The following is a 20,005-nucleotide window of genomic DNA, read 5'->3' on the forward strand; positions in this document are numbered from 1 at the left end:
TCTCAGAACCTACACAGGGATGGCAGGAGGCTAGAGGATATAAAGGGAAGGAGGGGCCTGGATGTCAGCTGGGAAGGGCTGTCACAAAGTGAAAGAGAGGAGAAAGAAAGTGTCAAGCAGTCAGAAGTTTTCTCTGTTTAACCCCCAAACAATGCATAAAACAGAACCAACAATTCTATTCACAAAAGAGTTTGTGGGTGGACTTAATTCATTTTTTTCTTGCATTTAAATAATATAAAGTTGCTATTATGATACACATTTAGCCAAATTAACATATAAATTGGTAAAGTCCACTTCCAATACTACCGTTTTTAATATACTGGAAGGAACTGCTCTAGCTACAAAAACTATCCTTTCATATCCAGAATCAATATTTGTTTGAATACTTAAAGTCTGAGTGAAAGACAATTTTTATTAAAAATCCCTGCGCAGCCAACTGCTTGCATGCTGTATGCTGACTAGAGTATGAATGATTCTTGACAGACTTAAATCACTAGTTTGATCCAAAAGCAGGGGAATGCTATGGTACAGAGTCCATGTGAAAGGGCCGTCAAGGCAGAGAATTAGTCTGGGGCTCAGACAAACAACTTTATTCTGCATCATCCTGGTTTATACCAAAAGAAAATCTGATTATAAAATTATTGAATCCTGAAAAAAAAAAATCAAGACTGAGTGTTCAACACTAAGATTTTCTGCTAGGGCAGAGTTCATATCTGCCTTTAATTTTTTGGGAAAAATTCCATTAGCGTACCCAGTCAATCCCTCACTATTACATTAATAGTGATTCAATATTTTTTCCTATTTGATTTCATCATTTCTTTCATCTTTTCCTGTGTTTCAACTACTTTCCCTCTCTAGCTCCCCCAGCATAAGGAATGCTAAATTTGGCAGCACTTTTACATAAATAGTGGACTAAAGTCTAGATACATTTTATCCAAGAAACTTTGCTAATATGTTTATGCTTTCACCAATACCCCTATTCGTGTGGTAATATACGTGTGTGTGTGTGTGGGGGCACGTGTACACATGTACATACGTACACACACACACACACACACACACACACACACACACACACACACACACACTCTCTCTCTTTAACTACATGTGTGCTCTCTGGAATCGCAGTGACAGGGATTTGAAAGATGTGTTTCTACAGACTTCATCACCCTGAAGGATTCACTGACATTAAAATACACTTTTCTATTTCTTCTAAAACTGGGTGTAACTAGAACACATTCTAAAAATAATCTCTCCTCCTTCCCCTCCCTAGAAGCCAAAATAGCAAATTTATTTTTTCCTACACCACCTACTCCTCTTTAAAAGATGTTTCACAAAATCCTAGTACTGAAAGGAACATTAAAGGACCATCTGGATGGTTCTTTTACTACCAGATCAAACATGATAAATGAAGTCAATAAAGATATATTTACCATTGAATTAACTATTTATCTTCTTTAAGCTCTCAACTTTTCCAACTAGTTTAAGCTTCTCACACTCGAGGTAAAAAATACGAAAAGGTGTATAATTATTATTTTTTTAAAAACTCTCAAGTTTGAGTGTTTTTTTCAAAAAATCTATGAAATCATGTGAAAAACTGCCTACTGCTTTGTGCTAAACAAAAACCAATTTGGAATACTTCCTCATTTTAGCTTAAACTATTTCGCTGAACTATTTTATCTAAAATGAGGAAATCAGTGAACCTCAGAACATAAGTCCAGAAAAACGAGCAAAAACCATGCACATACTATCATTCCTTTTCAAGTATGGTCTACAAGGATCAACTTAAATGACTCATAAGATTCAATTAAAGAGATAATTGATTTATCTGCTCAAAGCAGGAGTCCTCCAGACCTCTCAAGGCTACTTTCTACTTAGCAGGACTGATTTATCCTGTGTTCTGTCTGTCTAAATATTACATTAAGGCTAGGTTTATCTCTAAATCAAAGAATGGATGCAATTTTTAAGACCCGGGGTTTTCTTTTCTCCTTACTGTTGCAAAGAAGAGTGGGAAAAAAGAGATGTGTGTCAAGTAAGACTAATTTAGCAGGAAAGAACTGCAAGACAGAAAATATACTGCTCGGGATGGTTGTAATTTGGTTTGAAAGTCCCAGAGATGATGCAACCCCAGGATCATTCTTTGTTTCCTTACCAATTTCAAGTTGCAGAAGGAAAGCAATATCAGGCAACAGAAGGGAGAGAGTGTTGGGTAGTTTCAATACGACTTGGCAGCTCCCCCTAGCTGGGTTGAAACATGGTTCTGAACACATTGCTAATTGTGTCAGTCACAAATAATAAGATTCTGCATGGTTTTAGTATCTGGGTCTGATTTCGGTTTATTCTGAGAACAAGCCAATCTCTCAGCCAGGCATTGGAGAAGGAAAAAAAAAAAACCAGTCCAGTACTGCCTAATATTGCCACCTTCTGGCTGTCAGTGGAATCACATGCTCATTCCTTGGAGGAACTTCCTGATATACCATAAACAAAGACAAAAAACCCCCCAAAACTCTGGCCTAAACACAGACAGACACACAGGTCCACAGTTTAACATAATATGTTGATTTTTGAAAACACTTTGATTTCTAAACTATAAATAAGATTTGCATTTATCCTCCTCTTTTTCAATGTAGTATTACCATATGGTTTTTACCAACAAAAGTATTTCTGAGCCATTTACTCAGTAATAACAAGCTGTATGGTAGTTTTACAAGTTAAAATATTGCCATTTTTCTCTTTCAATACAGCCAAATTTCTAGTACATTCTTCACTGTGGTGAGGAATCTATACCCACACTGAAAAGGAAATAGGACAGAATTTTGAGATCCTCCCGCCTGTGCCCAGACCTCAAATCCTGTAGGTGGCACTTGGTTCTGGTTGCTGGGAGGGCAAAGGTCGCTTGCAACTATACCAGCAATGGAAGTGACTTCTTTCAAATGCTGACTATCAAACCCTGTCTTTGTAGCGCCAGGAAGCAGGGAGGAGACTGACATCAGGACTTAGAAGTCATTTATCTTATTCACATCTATCGTCTTGGGCCAAGCAGCAACCTAAACACCACAGGTGACAAAACTTAGCTGCTAAATTTGGCATTGTTACAAAGCTCTGCTGGGAAGCACAACTGAAGAAAGTCAGAAAGTTCTGAAATTCTGGTCCTCCAGGAAGCCACGGTTCATTTGCCACAGTGGACACAGGAGGAATTGGCTATGCAGCTTTCTCACTATGAAGGAAGATCTAAGACGAGGTACAATAAGGGGCCATAGGGCAAACCTGCCTCTGATAAGCATGCACGGTATTAGAGGTCAGCGGTCAGAGGTGACCTTCATCACAAGCCACATACTGTGCCGGGCAACCTGAGGACCCAAGAGGAAAGGAAAAGCAGTGCCCTCAAAGAAGCCTACAGCATTTGATGAAACTGTTATCATCTTCCCTTGTTCGAAGTTTTTTTTTTTCACTTCTATTTGTCTATATTTTTAACTAGTACATACTTTTTTCCTGGAAATAAATACTATTTATTCTAGCTTGTGTTTATGAATCATTTAACCGATTATCCCTTTTCAGATAGATATCAACATTCTATCAGTCGTCTTAATGTTACTTGGGACATCATTAAATAAATGAGATATTGTGTATTTCTATATTCATATAGTGTGTGACTACAAATGCTCCAAGATATAAAATGTAATCTTTTACTGCTAGACCCTTATGGTATCTAGAAGAATTCTGGTTATAAAATATTAGCTCCATATATAGTAGTGACTGAGAAGGGCGTCGCAGAAAGAGACAAAGAGAGAGACCAGAGACCTCCGATTTTATGTTGCCGAAATGCCATAAATAAAGCAAACCCCATATGAAGGGCAAACTTGGCCTTGAAAATATTATTAAGCTACTTTCTGAGTCTCAGGAAGGGTAGCTGCAGAGATGTCATCTGTGAGGCAAATCTGAGGCTTAGGGGCAGGGCTTGGGAAATTTTTAGGGATCAAAAGTGAGGGAGAAAGCAAGAGAGCCACAAAGCTGAAATGACTGAATCTTATTTAATACTGAGTTTTCTTGTGTAGAGGATCAGAATGGCACAAAATCTGTAAGGCCTAAAGAACACCTAGGAACAGGAAAGCTAGAAAGTGGCAGGCTTTGTAATGGAAAAAAACTAGGAATGGCAGGGAAATCCCAAATCTGATCCTCTCCGAAAGGCCTGAGAGAGAGCCACCAATATTAGGCTGACAAGATAAGGACATCAGCTGCATGTCGGGCCTTTCAAAAAATCAAAGTTTACCTTGAAACAATGGCTCTAGAAAACCTAATATTGAAAGGGGCAGGAAAGAAAAAGCATTTATATGAGCAAGCGATGGGCTTCCAGAACACTGAGAACATGCTGTATAATTTCTGAGTTGTCGCTTCTGAAGCTCACCCCAAGCAATTCAATGGTTAAGTCGGGCACATGTTTCTATTATACTGGAGTAGGTTTATTCCTGAATTCCCTGATGAAGCAAAGAGAAAACATGAGTATCTATTTGTAATTAGGGTAAACATAAGGCATCATTCAAACAAGGACACTTTTGAGAGTAAAAGGAGACAGTATTAATAATTATTCTGGGCCAACAGGCATCGCTGGCTCAGTCACCAGCAGGGCGGGAGGTAGGGCCACCCCACCAAGCACCATGAGAACCAAAGAATTCAGATGAGTATCTCACGTAAGGCCAAACACGTGGTACGAAGTCCAGGTGGGGCTCTGGCACATGGGGGCCTAGAAGAGTGAAGAGGAAGCTGTGGGGTGGAATGGATTAAAGAGACAGGCTTAAAGCCAAAAATTCATGACATGGCACACCAGGTTCTCCACAGGTGGGTTCCAGACTGCCCCTCTAGTTCACCTCACATCATTCCTACCTTTGAAATCATCTCCTAACCATGGTAAACATCGGCTTGCTGCCTGTGGCCCATCTGGGTTCTCTCTTTGATGTGTTTCTTCCCGCTAACAGTTTCCTCTGCCCAGAACACACTCCCAGCCTCTCAAGTTCTGTCTGCTTCGCTCCTACCCCCAACCCCTTGCACCGAGCACCACTTCTCCAGGGCAACTTCTGCTCTGCCTCTTTACGAGACTCCTACTTCACCCTGCGTTTCACCTCTGAAGGTCCTTCCCATGTATATCTTACTTGTTTAATACCAGCTTTGCCTAATTCGGTCAATGTCCTTTTTCCAATTAGTCCTGACATACAGTTAGTTCTCAACAAATATTTATTGATTAAGTGAATCACACAGGAAAGTGAAAAGATCTTTTCACTGACAACTAAATTTCCAAGAAAAAATTCAGGTAATGAACTAGCTGGTTAAAAGCCGAAAAAATATTAAAGACAAGAATGAAGCTCTTTCCCATTTTTCCGAATGAACCTCTTATTTCAAATATAGTTGTTGCCAGTAACCCTGAGCCATTAATGGGCAGGAACGGCCTGAGAACCCTTGAGGAGGCCTGACTCAACGTGACATTGGCCTCTAGTAGATAAAATTGAGAATACAGAGGTACCAAGTAAAAGATGTCCTATACTAGCAATTACTGAAGAAAATGAAGACCCCAAAGTTCCTTTTTGTTTTTCACTTTCCTCCCATTAGGGGGATAAGCCCATTGTCATATTTTTACCTCAGTTAAATATTTAGCATTCTGAACACTGGTGTCCAGAAACACTTATTTACATCAGAGTTTCTATGATAGCTGGAGACTTAGATTTGATATGATACCAAGCTTGAGTAGGAGTCAATTTTATTAGCTTGATTTCTTGTTTTCTAAATAATCTTTTCCAACCTCCTGGTATTTTTCTTGGGACTGAAGGCTACTAGATACTCCCAATACAGGTGCATTTTAAACCACCTGCTACTCAAAGGGTAAATATTATCTCTGTGACAAGGAGAGAGATACTGGGACCAAAGAAGGGTTCAAGTGAGGAAAGGGTATAAGTTTGAGGTGTGAACATATTAACTGTGTAATATTACTTTCTCCTCTCATTAGCACACGACCTGACGTCAGGAGACCCCGGGATGTGCACTGTGTACACTCAATTCTGAGGAGATGCTTCCAGCTGCTCTTGCTTCACTTCGAAGCTTGTCATCCCTTATGGACCTCCAGGTTTTCAGGACATTACTGCCCACTCACCTTACTCAAGTCCTTATAATATCTTTACATATCTCTTACTCTTTATCTGCATGCAGGTTGCTGCTTGCTCAGGAGAGAAAATCTTTAGAACTCAAACATTGCCTCAGTAGAAAGTGCTCAGAGAAGGAAGAGGCTGGTGTGGAACAGAGCAGGGGCTGGCCTTCTGTTTGCTTTCTCACCAGGCAGAGGGACAGCAATGGACACTGAGAACAGCTGCACTCTCTCCCTGAGTGTGTTCTCCGGAGTGAGGCTGATAGCGAAGGAGGCTGAATTCCTTGATTAGACACATTCGAATTTCAATGTACAAACAAATCTACGTTCCCAAGTAAAACAAACGATTCTTGGGTATTGGCCTGTCCTTTTTTTTAAAGCAGTGAGAACCACATTGCCAATCATGGTAAAAGGCTGTTCTCAGACCAGATTTGTAAAAAAGGGGGCAATTCTGAGCACTTTAGTAGAAGCTGTTTCCCGAAACACCTGGAATTCATACACATGTATAAAACAGATGGCAACCAGGCCCATTTCAATTAAGTGGAATTGTACCAGCTGGCACCAACATGAGTCTGCAGAACGAGAAGCAATAATGCATACATTTATTTAATAAGCCTATTACCTCATGCGCCATCCCTTTCATCTTTTTAATTTTGGCCTGCATTCAATGCCAGGAACTCTATCTTGCTGCCACCTTCTACCGAGAATAGAAACCCTATTATAAAACAGAGATGTCCCAGTGGAACCACGCAATAAGTGGACAGATCAGAGATAGGCCCTTTCGGAGAGAACCCTCAAGAAGCAAAGATTTGGCTTAAGTGGTCTCCCTGCCCCTCTTGCCCCGGACTCTTTAGCCATACCTACCATCTCCTTGAACGCACTCTCAAGAGCCCCGATGACCAGACATTCGTGGGGAATCTTCTTCTCCGTGAAGAAGCGCGTGGGTGGGGTGCTCGGGGAGCCGGGGGCCCCCACCCCTCCGCGGAGCGAGGCCGCTCGGGTCAGAGTCCGGCTGTTGGCGGGCGTGTTCTCCGGCTCCTCGCCCAGGCAGGTGGGCGGGAGGACGGCTGAGTTCTTCAGGATGTCCACGATGTCCTGCAGCTGCTCCGTGATGTGGTGCTGCAGTAGGCGGGAAGCCACCACCGCGGCCCCGGACCCCGCGTGACCGTCAAACAGCGACCAGTAGTGGCAGGAAACACCTTCTGATTCCTGGTGGGAGAGGGTGACAGGGAGGAGTGAGAACCACGGTGGCTACTGCCCAAGGGAGTGACACTGACATGGTGAGGCCTAGGACCCCAGTGCATCTACCTGGCTGCCTGTCGTTGGTCTGCAGACAGTGGGCAAAGATATCCAGGGAAGGGTCCCCGGATTTGTCACAGCTGCTACCACCACCCAAGAGATGAAACTGGTCCCTGACTCTCCACCTGGGGGAGGAGGGGGCCCAAATTACCACACGCTCAGCTACTACCTGGGGGCAAGATCTACTTTAATTTGATGTGTAGATGTCTGAAGTCAAACTCCATACAAATGGATGAGTGTTGAGAAGTCCAGCTTTAACCTCCCAGCTCATTACCTCCTATCTCTTCAGTCCCAGAGCAGATCTGGCCTGGTGTCTTTGGAGAAAATTAGGCCTTTTTGCAGGTTCTTCAAGGTGGAAATAAGTGGACCAAGTTTTCCCCTTTAGGGCCCTTATATTCTCAGATAATTGCCCCATTTTCTTTTACATCTTGAATTTTTAGAACATGTTTTTCCCTTAGCCAGTGTAGTCCAGGCTTCCTAAGATGCAGCCAATTCAAATCTCCTTTGCCTGTTTCCTACCTCCCACAGTTTCCCAGCTGTCATTCAGCAACTCTGTTTCCTCTTCTGACCCTATAGCTATACCCGCAGCCATGTGTGCCCATGTTCCCTCATCTTCCATGGATTTCGTACCTGCCAGTTGAATTCTAGATTTCAAGATGAATGGTTTTAAAAACCATGTTTGAATCACACATGCCTAAAATCTTAGCTATGGAAAAAGAACAGCTTAATTATGATATATCTGGAGAAGATATTAAGTACTGAGATTAAATAGGTAAGGTACGTATAACATCCACTCCTGACTGCTAGACTTATCTATCGTACAACAATAAATTCATTCTTTAACTGATGCTATTGCATAAGTTCTTTTTGGTCCATCTTATTTTTGCAATTGGAATACATTTGGCGTACAATATTGTGTAAATTTATGGTGTACAATATGTTGATTTGATACATTTTTATATATTGTAATATGATTGCCATTATAGCGATAGTTAGCACCTCTATCAAGTCACATAATTATTTCTTTTTTGATAGAATAATTAAGATCTAGTCTCTTAGCAACTTTATTGTAATACAGTACTGTTGTCTATATTCATGTACTGTGCATTATAGCTCTAGAACTTATGTATTACTTGTTACAAGTTTGTACCCTTAAACAACATCTCTTCTATCCCCCCTCCCCCCAATTCCAGCCCCTAGTAACCACTATTTTTGGTCTTAGAATGGTGTTGGAAGATACTGTGTTAGGGTGACATGTACTACTACTATTCTATACTTGTGCCCTTTAAAACTTTGTTTTCACTCAGTTCTGTGCTAGGTGCTGAGGGATAAAATAGGTTTTTTTTTTAAGTCCCAAACATTTACTGACCACTCTCTATGTGCCAGGCATGAACTTGGGCACTGGGGATAAAAGACTGGATGCAAGAGATTACCAGACATGATTTCAACTTAATCCAGGGGAGGAGAGAGCCACTGATCACACAATCATACAAATAACCCTAAGATCATAATTTTGGTGAGGGCTATAAGGAAAGGTTCTGTGCTGTGAGGCCAGCCTGCAGAGGGGCACACCGGAGGTGGCTTCCTGGGGACATGAGGACCAGGCTGAGGGCTGCTTGGAAGTTCACGAGATCAGGAGAGAAGCGGAAAAAACACCAGGCAGCAGCAAGAGCAGGTGCAACGTCCCCGTGGTAGGAAGGCACCTGAGGAGTAAGAGGGGACTGAGCCATGGTCATGTGGCTGGTGAGGGGACTGAGGCGGGCAAGCAGGGGGTGAGATCCGTCTGCGAGGGAGGCAGCAGCTAAACCGCTCAGTTCTACCAGGGCACATGGGGAATCTTGAGGGAACGGCAAAATTATGTTTCTAAAAGATCATTGAAACTACATACGCTGTGAAGATTAGGGGAGAAGAGTGGAAGTGAGGATGCTAGTTAGGAGGTAAATACCACCCTAAAAAGACATTTCACCTAATTCAGGCAGTAGGAAACACTCGGGAACAACTAAAAGCACTATGAAACAGAGGCGATAGGCCCTCTCTCTCAGAAGAAAGTTAGGTGGAAAGAACAATGACTTGAAGATCCGAAGATTGGGTTCTCAGGGCATCTTTAATGCCAGTTCCCTGAGTGAGAGGCGGAGCAAGGTCGGGCAGCAGTGCAGGCATTAGACCCTGGCCGAGTCGCTCTAGAACTGGATCTTTCTGTTACTTACCATCTCTGTACCATGCTTTCCTAATAAGTAAAATGCAAGTGAAGGCTATCTTACAGGGGAGTGGGGATTTGGGAGGGTTAAATGGTCATTAATGCCAAGTGACTAGCTAAGAAATATACCCGGAGCATGCCCTCATGTGTAGCTGCCATCACTACCATTACAATATGATCTTGGGTAAGTCATTTTCTGGGCTTCAGTTCTTCAACAAAATGAGGGGCTCCCTTAGAAAAGACTCCGATGCCCCTGCCTACTCTTAAAATTCTGTGTGTAAGAAGTATAGATTGGTGTAGGCTGGAGATGTGGGGGAAGAAGTTGGGCCTTGAAGTCGGAAAAAGTAGAATTTGAATGGATTGAGAGGTCACATGGAGGTCCGGAAGAGGAAAGTACCAGGCTTAGGAGATCTGGCCAACTCAGATAGATGCTTACTGGGTATGTGTTCTCCCTTCCTCCTCACCATTGATTCTGTTGGGCGTAGCAATGTATCCACTAAAACACACACCTTCCTAGACTCCCTGGAAGCTGTGTGTGGTCAGATGATGCTGTACTGGCCACTGAGCTGCACGTGGAAGTCTCCTGGGTGAAACTTCCAGAAAAGCTAATGTTTTTCTAGTAAAAAGAACAGCTCAACTAGCCCAGACTTTTGAACTTCATCCTTCTTCCTTTCTTCCTGCCTGATCACAGAAGCAATACCTGGAGGTAGAGTAACTCTCTTGTAAAAAAGGGTGAAAGCTGCAGCTCAGTTTGGTGGGACAGGAAGTCAGAAGGAGCCTGGGCCCTTGATGGCTGGCTTGGGCGAGTACACAGGCCCTTTACAGCCTACCTCCTGGTGTCGTGTCATATGGGGTTCACGACACTGTGACAGGCCACTGTTTTTAGATTCTGTAACAAGAGCTGGGAACATGCAGAAGAAAGGGTTTATAATAGTATCCTGGGACTTCTAGAACATGTGGCAGGAAGGAGCAGTGCAAGGTAAGTAAGGCACAAGCACAGAAAAGAATTAGAAGTAGGTACAAGTAGGTAGAATAAAAGTGAACCCTTAGGAAAAGGTTCTTCATGTAAGGCATCCTTGGATAGAATTTGGGGATTCCATGAACGTGTATTGATTTTCACAAATCTCTGAAATTTAGCATTTCCTCTTACTACGATCGTAGGCAACAAAGCCCAATGGGATTAGCAGAATCTGTGACTTGGACGCCAACAGAAATAAGGTCTTGTCATTCCACACATCTTGATTTACTACGCCCGTCACTACTTGCAATGATGGTAGTTATCTGCTGCATTAGTAAAGTACATATTGCCCTATTCCATCTCGCAGCTAGGGAAAAGTGGCCAAAGGAAGGGAATTCTTGCTCACGACATTAAATTCTCCAAGGGGCCCAAGGCTGCCTGAGTGAAACCCTCACACACAGTCCTTCTGCACCCGGTTTGAATTTAAACCCAGCAAATGTCTCTGAGGGAGCTGCTGCAAGGGCGGGCGAGGGATGGCAGAGGAGCAGCTGTTTCAGTGCCCAGGCACTGATTCTGCGACAGCAAACGTCGTCATGTTTCTAGAGCCATGATTTGAACCGAATGAGATGAAACCCCATGGAAAAAAAAAAAAGAGCTACAGTGCAAGGGAATGCTACCACATTTTTTAAAAGCAACTCTGAAAATTTTTCTGACAAGTAGTCCAACCATTTCCTTCACCAAGGCAAAGCATTCTGCAGGTACAACAACCAGCTGACAATATATCTGAGGAATTTCTAAGCAGTCAAGAGGGAACGTGGTTGGGGGACTTCTGAGGGGCCCAGAGGGCTGATTCAGCACCCCCCCCTTCTGAGAACCCCTCTGACGGCAGGGCTACACATTCTTGTACAGCTAAGTTTTAAAATATGATTAATAACTTTCACAGCTAAAACTTGTAAGACATAATTTTTCCACAAAGAAGTTTGTTTCTTACTGAATCATCTAGCACCGGCTGATATAGAGGCCAAGCCCAAACCATTAAGTCGGTATCTCTGGTGGCGCAGCCTCAGCTCTGATCCTTTTTTAAGCCCCCTCCCCCCACTTTGGGATTCTATATGAGCAGCCAAAGCTAAGGCCCCCTTCTCTCATAGAAAGGGGGTTGCTAAGCAGTCAGGAGACCCATGTCCTAGCCATCGGTTCACTGCATGACCTTGGACAAGTCATCACATTTCTCTGAAATGACCAGACCGATGGTGTCCAAATTGTGTTCCCTGGTTCTGAAGTGGTACATTAGGAAAGAAGAAGTTAAGGGGGTGCTTAAGTGCCGAGCCCCTTTGACAATTATTTCAATCAGAGCAGTTTTATCAGTTATTAACATAAGGGTTTTGTCAAAGAATTTGGGCAAAAGAATTCAACTGTTTAAAAAAAATGATTTTGAAAGCCCTTGATTTAAGTAAAACCAAGCCCATGGCAGGGAACTTAAAGTGAGTGACATACTACTTAGGGAAAAGATACCACAAAGTGGGTCCTCACCACATGCTTCAATTCCAGGACACCTATTAAGGTCTAAGAGACCAGAGAATCATGGAAGTATCCAGTGACAGGTCTAGAGCACCCTTCCCATCATTTAACAAACCTCACATAGCAGGTAATATTCTAAATGCTTCACACATATTATTAGCTCAATAATCTTTACACCAAGCCTATGAATAACCACCCTATGACGTTATTCCATTTTACAGAGGAGGACAATGAGGGGCAGAGAGTGTAACTGCTCAAAGTCACCATGTCTAAGTGATGTGGCTGGGGCCAGAGTCTAAGCTCTAAGCCATTGACCCCCACATTAAGCCGAATACTCCCACCTCACACTCCACTGGCTCCTGGAGGGAAAGCTCACCCTAATGTACACTTTTCCACTCTGCAACCAGAGTTGCGACCTGAGTAATTTTTTCTAAAACACAAAATCTGATATTTCTTTTTTCCAGCCTAACAATCTGCTCTCTGGGGCTGGCTCTACTCTACGAGCCCCCAGTTTGTGATCTGATCTAGTCTCTGATTCTCTCTCCACGCTCTCTTATACTCCGAATCCCACCCACACCAAACTATGGCACTTACAATTCATCACAATGGTTCCCAAGTTCTTGAAGCTAACCATCTAGAATGTGAACGCTAACTGTGATTGTGCATGGTGCCGCAGGAGTGGAGAATGTGTATTAAAAGTACAGATAACCATGGGTTATGGTGGGAGGGTATGACTAGCAAAGGATAACATGAGGAAGTAATTGTAACATGAGGATAGCAAAGGATAACATGAGGGAGTAACATGAGATGGAACTGTTGTATTGTGACTGTAGTGGTACTTACGTGAATCTATGCATATGTTAAAATTCTAAAACTGTACACCAAAAGAAAGAAATGTTCATTGCGGTGTATAATTTTTTTCAAATGATAAATACATCAAACATATAGCACTGTGTCCAGCATATTAGAGAAACAAAACACCCAGAGGTAACAGTAATTCCTTATACTCACTATTAAATGGCCTGGGGTGGGGTGGGGGAGATGAGCAGGCAGGGACCCTGTGACACCAAGCTGTACACATTAGCGCCTTACTTTCAACTCTGCCAAATGAGGTACTCATTTTCCTCTACTGTGCAACTCCTGTCACTTCTATTCTTCCTAAGTTACTTCCCCAATGAGAAGTCTAAATTCAAAGGGCATCTACTGAGTACCTACTGTGTTTGATCCCCACACAACTATCATATAATGAGCATCATTATCCCATTTTACCAATGGTTTAACTAGGGCACAGACAGCCAAGTAACTCTGCTGGTGTGTGGCAATACCAGAATTTGAACCCATTTCTTCAGATTCCAAGTTATGGGATCTTTCTAATTTTCCAGAATTGCTTGTTACTTACTAGCAATTGCATACATGTCCTTAGCCATCAACTGATTGCTAAACTTCTCACAGTGGCCCTGCATTACTCTCTGGTAGTATCAGAAAATGTCGCTGGTCACACCAGGCCAGGATGCAAACGTTTACACCTGAAAAATCAAATCCTTCAAATTTACCCTTCAAATTCAGAGTAACATGCTCTTGACATAATGAATTTTAAAATTACTAATTATTATATTTTAACAAACATTTACTTTGTTTTTGCTCCAGATAAACATGAATTAAAAATGCGCTCTACTTTAAAACATAATCAAGCCCTTTCTTGATTTACCTAATAATTAAATTTGGCAGCCATCACTTATGCCTCACAAAAGAATAATTTCGAAGTAGTTTTCTAAGTAGTTTTGCATTCTAAATCATTTCATTTACAAAAAAATAGTCATATGTAATTCGCTAAACACACACATACAGATACACACACACACACATTCCCACACCTTTTCAGGAATATACCTACAGTCAGATGAAGGAAGATTCCAGAAGGTAACAAAATTGAGAGTTTAAAGTTCAGTTTCTCTTTTAGATTTCTCTATAGCAGGCCCAATGTTCACCTTTCTCAAAAGTTCTAGAAACTGCTTTCTAATAATATTGCTTATTTTATTTTTCCAATTTTCATGAGCATCTATCATGCCAGAGATTAAATTAATGGGTTCTAATTCGGAAGAGCTCCTTGGACATTTCAACAAAAGACTGCTCTAAACAGAAATTTATCCACTGAATGAGGAGCTGAAACAAGTTCTGATATAAGCAGCCCATGTCCATTCTGTTTCAGGTATAAGTATAACACAGCTATACTTATACGTCAAAAATCGGTAGCCTAAATTTTAGCCCTATTGAAACAGGAGCCACATCAACTGTGCAGAACCCACAGGCAAAATAGCTTTTGTGAGCTATCTGGGAGGCAAAGAGATAGCTCCTCTTACAGCATGTTGTCAAAGAGGGGGAGATTCTAGACAAAATCTAGATGTTTCCTAGGGAGCCTGATAGAAGTGCTGAGATGTTAAGGCAGGAAACAAAGAAAAAAATGTGGCCTGACACATCAGTTTGAAGAAACCAAGGCTTTGCATTCTCTTACTCGCTGCCCAGAACTCCCGGTTTGCAAACCCCTTTCATCGCTCCTCCCTCCCAGGGTGAGCGCTTTCGACAATAGAGCACACAAAGCCGAAGGGACATTAACAACAGTCAGTGAGCATGTAGGAGGAAAATCAGAAATTCTTTCACATTTTTTCACCTAAAGCTGAAGAAGAAATTAAGCTTTGCTAGTGTTTCTCATACAGGCTGACACTGGCGCCCTCGTGTGGTAGGTTTATCAGACGTCTTCCAGGAACGCGGTGCTCTCGCACATCCATCAGCGTTGGCACACTGCAATCCGTTGCTGCGTACATGTGCCCTCAGCTACATGGCCTTATCCATTATATTACCAAGTTTTTAACTTAATTATCCCTTACAAAGTGGAAAATAGGTTTTTAAAAAATTCCTGCAAAGAAACTGCTGATAGAAAACATGAGTAAATAAGAACATGACACAGCTGGCACTTAACTCCAAGTAATGCCAATCTAGTCATATCTGACTAGTAATAATAATCTGAAATGCTCTAGGAGACAGCTGAAATATGGAATTATATTTACTATTGTTAATGATGAATTGTGCCTGGAGATATTAGCTAATGCGAACATGAAGCCTTTGCTTTTAGCAAGACGCTAAATGAGTTACTGTGGGAAATACACTTAGAACAATGCCTGGCATATAATAAACACTATATAACTGTTAGCTGTAATTATTTTAAAATATTGCCTTTTCATCTTTATTACCTTTAAATTATTTCATATGTTTTTGCAATTATTAAATACACATACATACATACAGTAGCATGGTTAAAATAAATGAGCAAATATATTGGGGTTCTATACTCATAAAAGTATATTTAACTGATGGTTTGGAGATTGCTACTCTGGAAATAGTTGTCCTATGGGAAAAACTGGTATCCTCCCCGAAGACACAAGAACTCAACTTATTTGATGCTCATCTCCCCTTCTCTGCCCCAACAGATCAGGTATCTAGATAACGTGAGGAGAGGCCCTATCAAGAGCATGAAATGACTGTCGCAAATGTAGAAATCCAACTCCGAGTTAAAATCTCATGGCTGATTTCATGAAAGGCTCATTATGAGCACGGGGTACATCTGCCTCCCTCCTGTCTCACTGCCAAAGAAAAGGAATTACTTATTTGTCGTTGGAGAAACATAGAGTTGATGTATTCTCCTGATTCCCCACATAAGCTACTATATGGCCTGATTTCCATAAAGTTTCTGGCCAGTTTTCAAGGCGTCACAGCAAGAATGATCATTCTAAAGCTAGAGTAACTGTTTTCAGGCACCTCATCCACGGTGCTTGCAATCTCCAGGTCTTCATCTGATCCTCATGGTACCACAGCAAGAGGGAGAAAAATAAACTAATGAAGAAGCAGAGACGAGGGAATATTTGAATAACTTCATGTAAGTCTTTCCGAGGACTCATGTTCTAGTGCTGACTGCTTGGAATCATGCCCATACTGCATAGTGTGTTTATCATATCTTTCTTCTTGAAAACTATTCAAATATCTCCCCAGTGGGAAAGAACCAATAATTTCATATACTTAAGTGAACATGCTGCTTCTTCCTTCTCAAGAGCTGACAATATGAAATACACATTTCTTTAGTTCAATTCCTCCAACATTACTTATTGCAATAAGATATAGGATAAATTGAGTAAATTTGTTTCTTGTTTCTAAACGGCAATTTAGTTCCATATTTAAAAATACTACTAAATAAAGAATTTCTGAGAGATCTGAAGTAGATCTCTAATAGGCAGCGTATGTATGGGTCTTGTTTTCTTCTCCATTCTGTCGCCCTATATCTTTTGATTGGAGCATTTAATCCATTTACATTTAGAGTGATTATTGATAGGTATGTAGCTATTGACATTTTATTATTCATATTTTTATCATTTTTTTTAATCTTTCTTCTTAAGAAGTCCCTCTAACATTTCTTTTAATACTGGTTTGGTGGTGATAAACTCCTTTAGCTTTTTCCTGTCTGAGATGGAAAGGAACTTCTTAATACTAAGTTTATAAGATGCCCTAAGAGTGAACTTATCTGATATCTTCCTCTTTTATCTCAGTCCTAGAATGAGGAGGTGCTTGAGAACTGAAAAGCAAAGCTCTTGGAAAAACTCTGTTTTCACTTGTGGAGGACAATCAGTGTGATAAATAAAAACTCCTTTAAAACCTCTCGAATCAAAGGAAAGAAAACCTAGTAATGGTGATTAGTTCCCATTAATTTTGATCTGATTAATTAAAAAGCTTTCACCAAGAGGCAGGCAGGAGGTGGCTGGGGCTTACATCATCTTTTCTGAGGAACAGTGTCATGAAGGCGTCTTTTGGACGTGTGAGCATTTTAGATTCTCTTCTTTCCTAGCCATCCACCCTATGTCCCCAAACAAATAATCAGAGCCAAGGGAATGTTAAGAGACTTGCACTTTGCCACAAAGTATCTACTTCCAATCTGCCTGGATGTGGGCTTAAGGCACTTCACACATAAACTACCCAATGTGATCCAGGCACCAGGACAATTCCAGCCCTAATCTGTCATAGAAAATATCCTTCTCTAATTCATATCCACTTCAGAGATCTTGAAACTTCTCTTTCTTATTCCTCAAAAGAGAGACATTTCTTTATTTCACTAATTATATTGCTAAACTCTAAATTTAAAAAAAAAAAAGAGAGAGAGACTGGATCCATTACTGAGTATTTTGTAAGGGAGAATACAATAATTCAACCATATCCCTTGCATTTCTTCAGGCTAAAATAGTATAGTGCAGAATACCTTAAAACTCCTTTATTTGTATCCCTTTTGATTTTTATCACATCTTTTGAACATTGCTTCTTTAGCTCCTGACATTTTCCTTTATATGTAGATGGATCTTGAAATTAATTTGTGTTTTCTTTTTTATAAGTCAAGTGCTGCTGTCAAGAGCTCAGCCAAATACAGGAAAACAACGCTCTTTAGTAACTGCCTCACAGAAGCCAGGAGTGCAGAATATAGTGTCTATTATTTTGTCCACCAAAATTTTTTTTTAAAGTTTGTTTTCAAACGAAAAGATTAATTTGACTCCTTTGACTAAAAAATTGCTTGTACTAATAGGATAAAACAATTCTCTGTGAATTGGTATAAAGTTGCCTTAAAATCTTTATATCAATTATCTGCAATAAGAAAAAAATTATCTCATTGCTACTCAGCTACCCTACTGCCACTCAATATAAGAAATGTCATCAAATATAAAGTTGCACTTCTAACTGAATTCCTCTGCATATCATTCATGTTTCTAACATACAAGAAGATTCTACAATAATTTCTTTTTTCACTGGAAATTTAAGGTTATTTTACAGGAAATTTTAGGTTTTCTTTAATATCCAAGTAAGATGAAGGTGATATTATACATGAATGAAGTCTGCGGAAATATTTATTTTGACTTTACTAAGTTTATCGGGGATGAAGACGTCAAGAAAGAAGGGAAAAATTGATCGCATGTAGCCTGGGGGGAGCCCATGCATCTTCCTTTTGCATCCTTCATGCTCGTCAACTCTGTTTGCAAATGAAATAACGATGCCGTTATTTATCTTATGGTCTCATTTCTTCCTTATAATAGTATTTGCCCACTTTTTCATCCTTACCTTTCTTAACCTCTCTGTGGCCCGCAGCATAGTTACTGCCCTTCCTCGCAGCTCCACTCTCTTCTTGGACCTTCTTTGAACTTGCAACTCTGGTCATCTAAGCCTCCCTAGACTTGCTCCTGAGCTCCAAATCAGTATATCTAACTTCCTACAAAATGCTCAAAACTCAAGTCATTTATGCCTATCCTCTCACCTTTAAACTTGTGCCTACTCCACTAGTCCACTTTCAAGGACCTGCACCCAGGGGCTAAAACTCTTCCCTGTTCCTCGTAGTTGGTCATCTCGTCACCTCAACCCTATCTCCAGCATCGTCTCTTCTGAGCCTGTCCCTTGCTCTAAGCACTGCTTTATTTTACACTTTCATCATTTCTCACCCAGATTTGTTTGAGCCAGACTTCTACATGTCTCAGCCTCTAGGTTTGCTCCCCCAGCCTTCCCAAGTCAGCTTTCCCATTACCATCACTATCTTGACTCCATTAGGCCCTTATCTAAAGTCCTTAGCTTATAATTCTGGCTTATTAGGCATTAAATGACTCGTGTGTGAAACCTGCCAGCTGCTCCTATTTTATCACGTTCCAAGAGACTACCTGTGTTCCACACACTAGCAGACATGCGTCCTGTGCTCTCTCGCCAACCTGTCTTTGCATATGCATATGCATGTTTCCTTCGTCAGAAACTCCCCTCTTATCTGCTGGATTAATTCCTATTCACTTTTCAAGACGGCGCCTCGAATGTCACTTTCCCCACGAAGCCTCACCTAATCCAACCCATCCTCTCTCCTTTGTTGTTTCCCAAACCACCAGTGACCACTTTGAGTTAGGGTTCCATACGACCTTGAATTTCCATCTTTCTCCTAAAACTCACTGCATTGTAGTGCTGCTGCTTACTGATTCTTTCTGCCTCCTCAGCTCAGCTCCAAGGAGGGCTGGAAATGTGCTGAGTTCATCTCCTGATCCCCAAGGCCTGGTGTGTGGACTCAGTGTTCAACACGTGTTCGAGTAAAGAAACAGATTCACAGAGGGGAAGGGGTAGATCCGCCTCACTCGTCTCCTGCAGATGTTTTCTTGCTCTGGGCCCTGTACTGTCACTACTCTTCCCTAAGCACCACCATAGTTTAGTTAAAGGGATATGCTCTAGACAGGAAAAATCACTGGCCTCTTTTAAGCAGTTTATCCAGTGCCCTCTGCTAATAAATTGGTCATTGAGAGTAGAGCCAAAGTCCTGATAACGAGCCTTCAAGGCCCTGACAGATCACTTTGCTTCACTCCACTTCCATTACCTTTCTGACAGTATCTCCTGCAACTCGGGCTTTACTATCTCTGCTCTAGCCACACGGGCCTTCTTCCTGGCTCTTGAAAACATAAGGCCTGTTCCTATCTCAGGGTCTTTGCAATTATCTAGAATGTGAGAATGCTCTTTCTCTAAAGAGCTGCACTTCCAGGTCTCTATGTAAATGTCACCTTCTCGGCGAGGTCTTCTTTAACTACCTCTCGTACCTCATGCTTCTTACATTCCTTGCTTCCCAATACTTTGTTTTCTCCAGAGTTCATTATCTGCCACACTATGTATTTTAACTGTCTCACTAATGAATGTAAGCTCCCTGCGGGTAGGGACTTTTGTCTATTTTATTCCCTGCTGAATCTTCGGCATCTAGCTCCTAGTACACAACAAGTGCTCAATGGTTCACCTGGCTCACTAGATCATAGCTTTTCGAGCTTTTAAAAAATAGGGCAAACAACAATGATAAAATAAACTA

General features: G+C 41.4%; 1 protein-coding gene across 4 annotated transcripts in view; it reads right to left on the reverse strand.

Moving 5' to 3' along the window:
- Nucleotides 1-20,005, reverse strand: part of PPM1H (protein phosphatase, Mg2+/Mn2+ dependent 1H) — a 257,658-nt gene that overhangs the window by 146,023 nt on the left and 91,630 nt on the right. For all 4 annotated transcript variants that reach the window (XM_015598468.2, XM_015598464.2, XM_025041056.1 and 1 more), the window contains exon 3: nucleotides 6,995-7,339. In XM_015598468.2, the coding sequence (XP_015453954.1) occupies nucleotides 6,995-7,339 (345 nt within the window). The remainder of the gene's footprint in view (nucleotides 1-6,994; nucleotides 7,340-20,005) is intronic.

Source organism: Pteropus alecto, unplaced genomic scaffold (genome assembly GCF_000325575.1).
Source record: "Pteropus alecto unplaced genomic scaffold, ASM32557v1 scaffold76, whole genome shotgun sequence".
Lineage (NCBI taxonomy): Eukaryota > Metazoa > Chordata > Mammalia > Chiroptera > Pteropodidae > Pteropus > Pteropus alecto.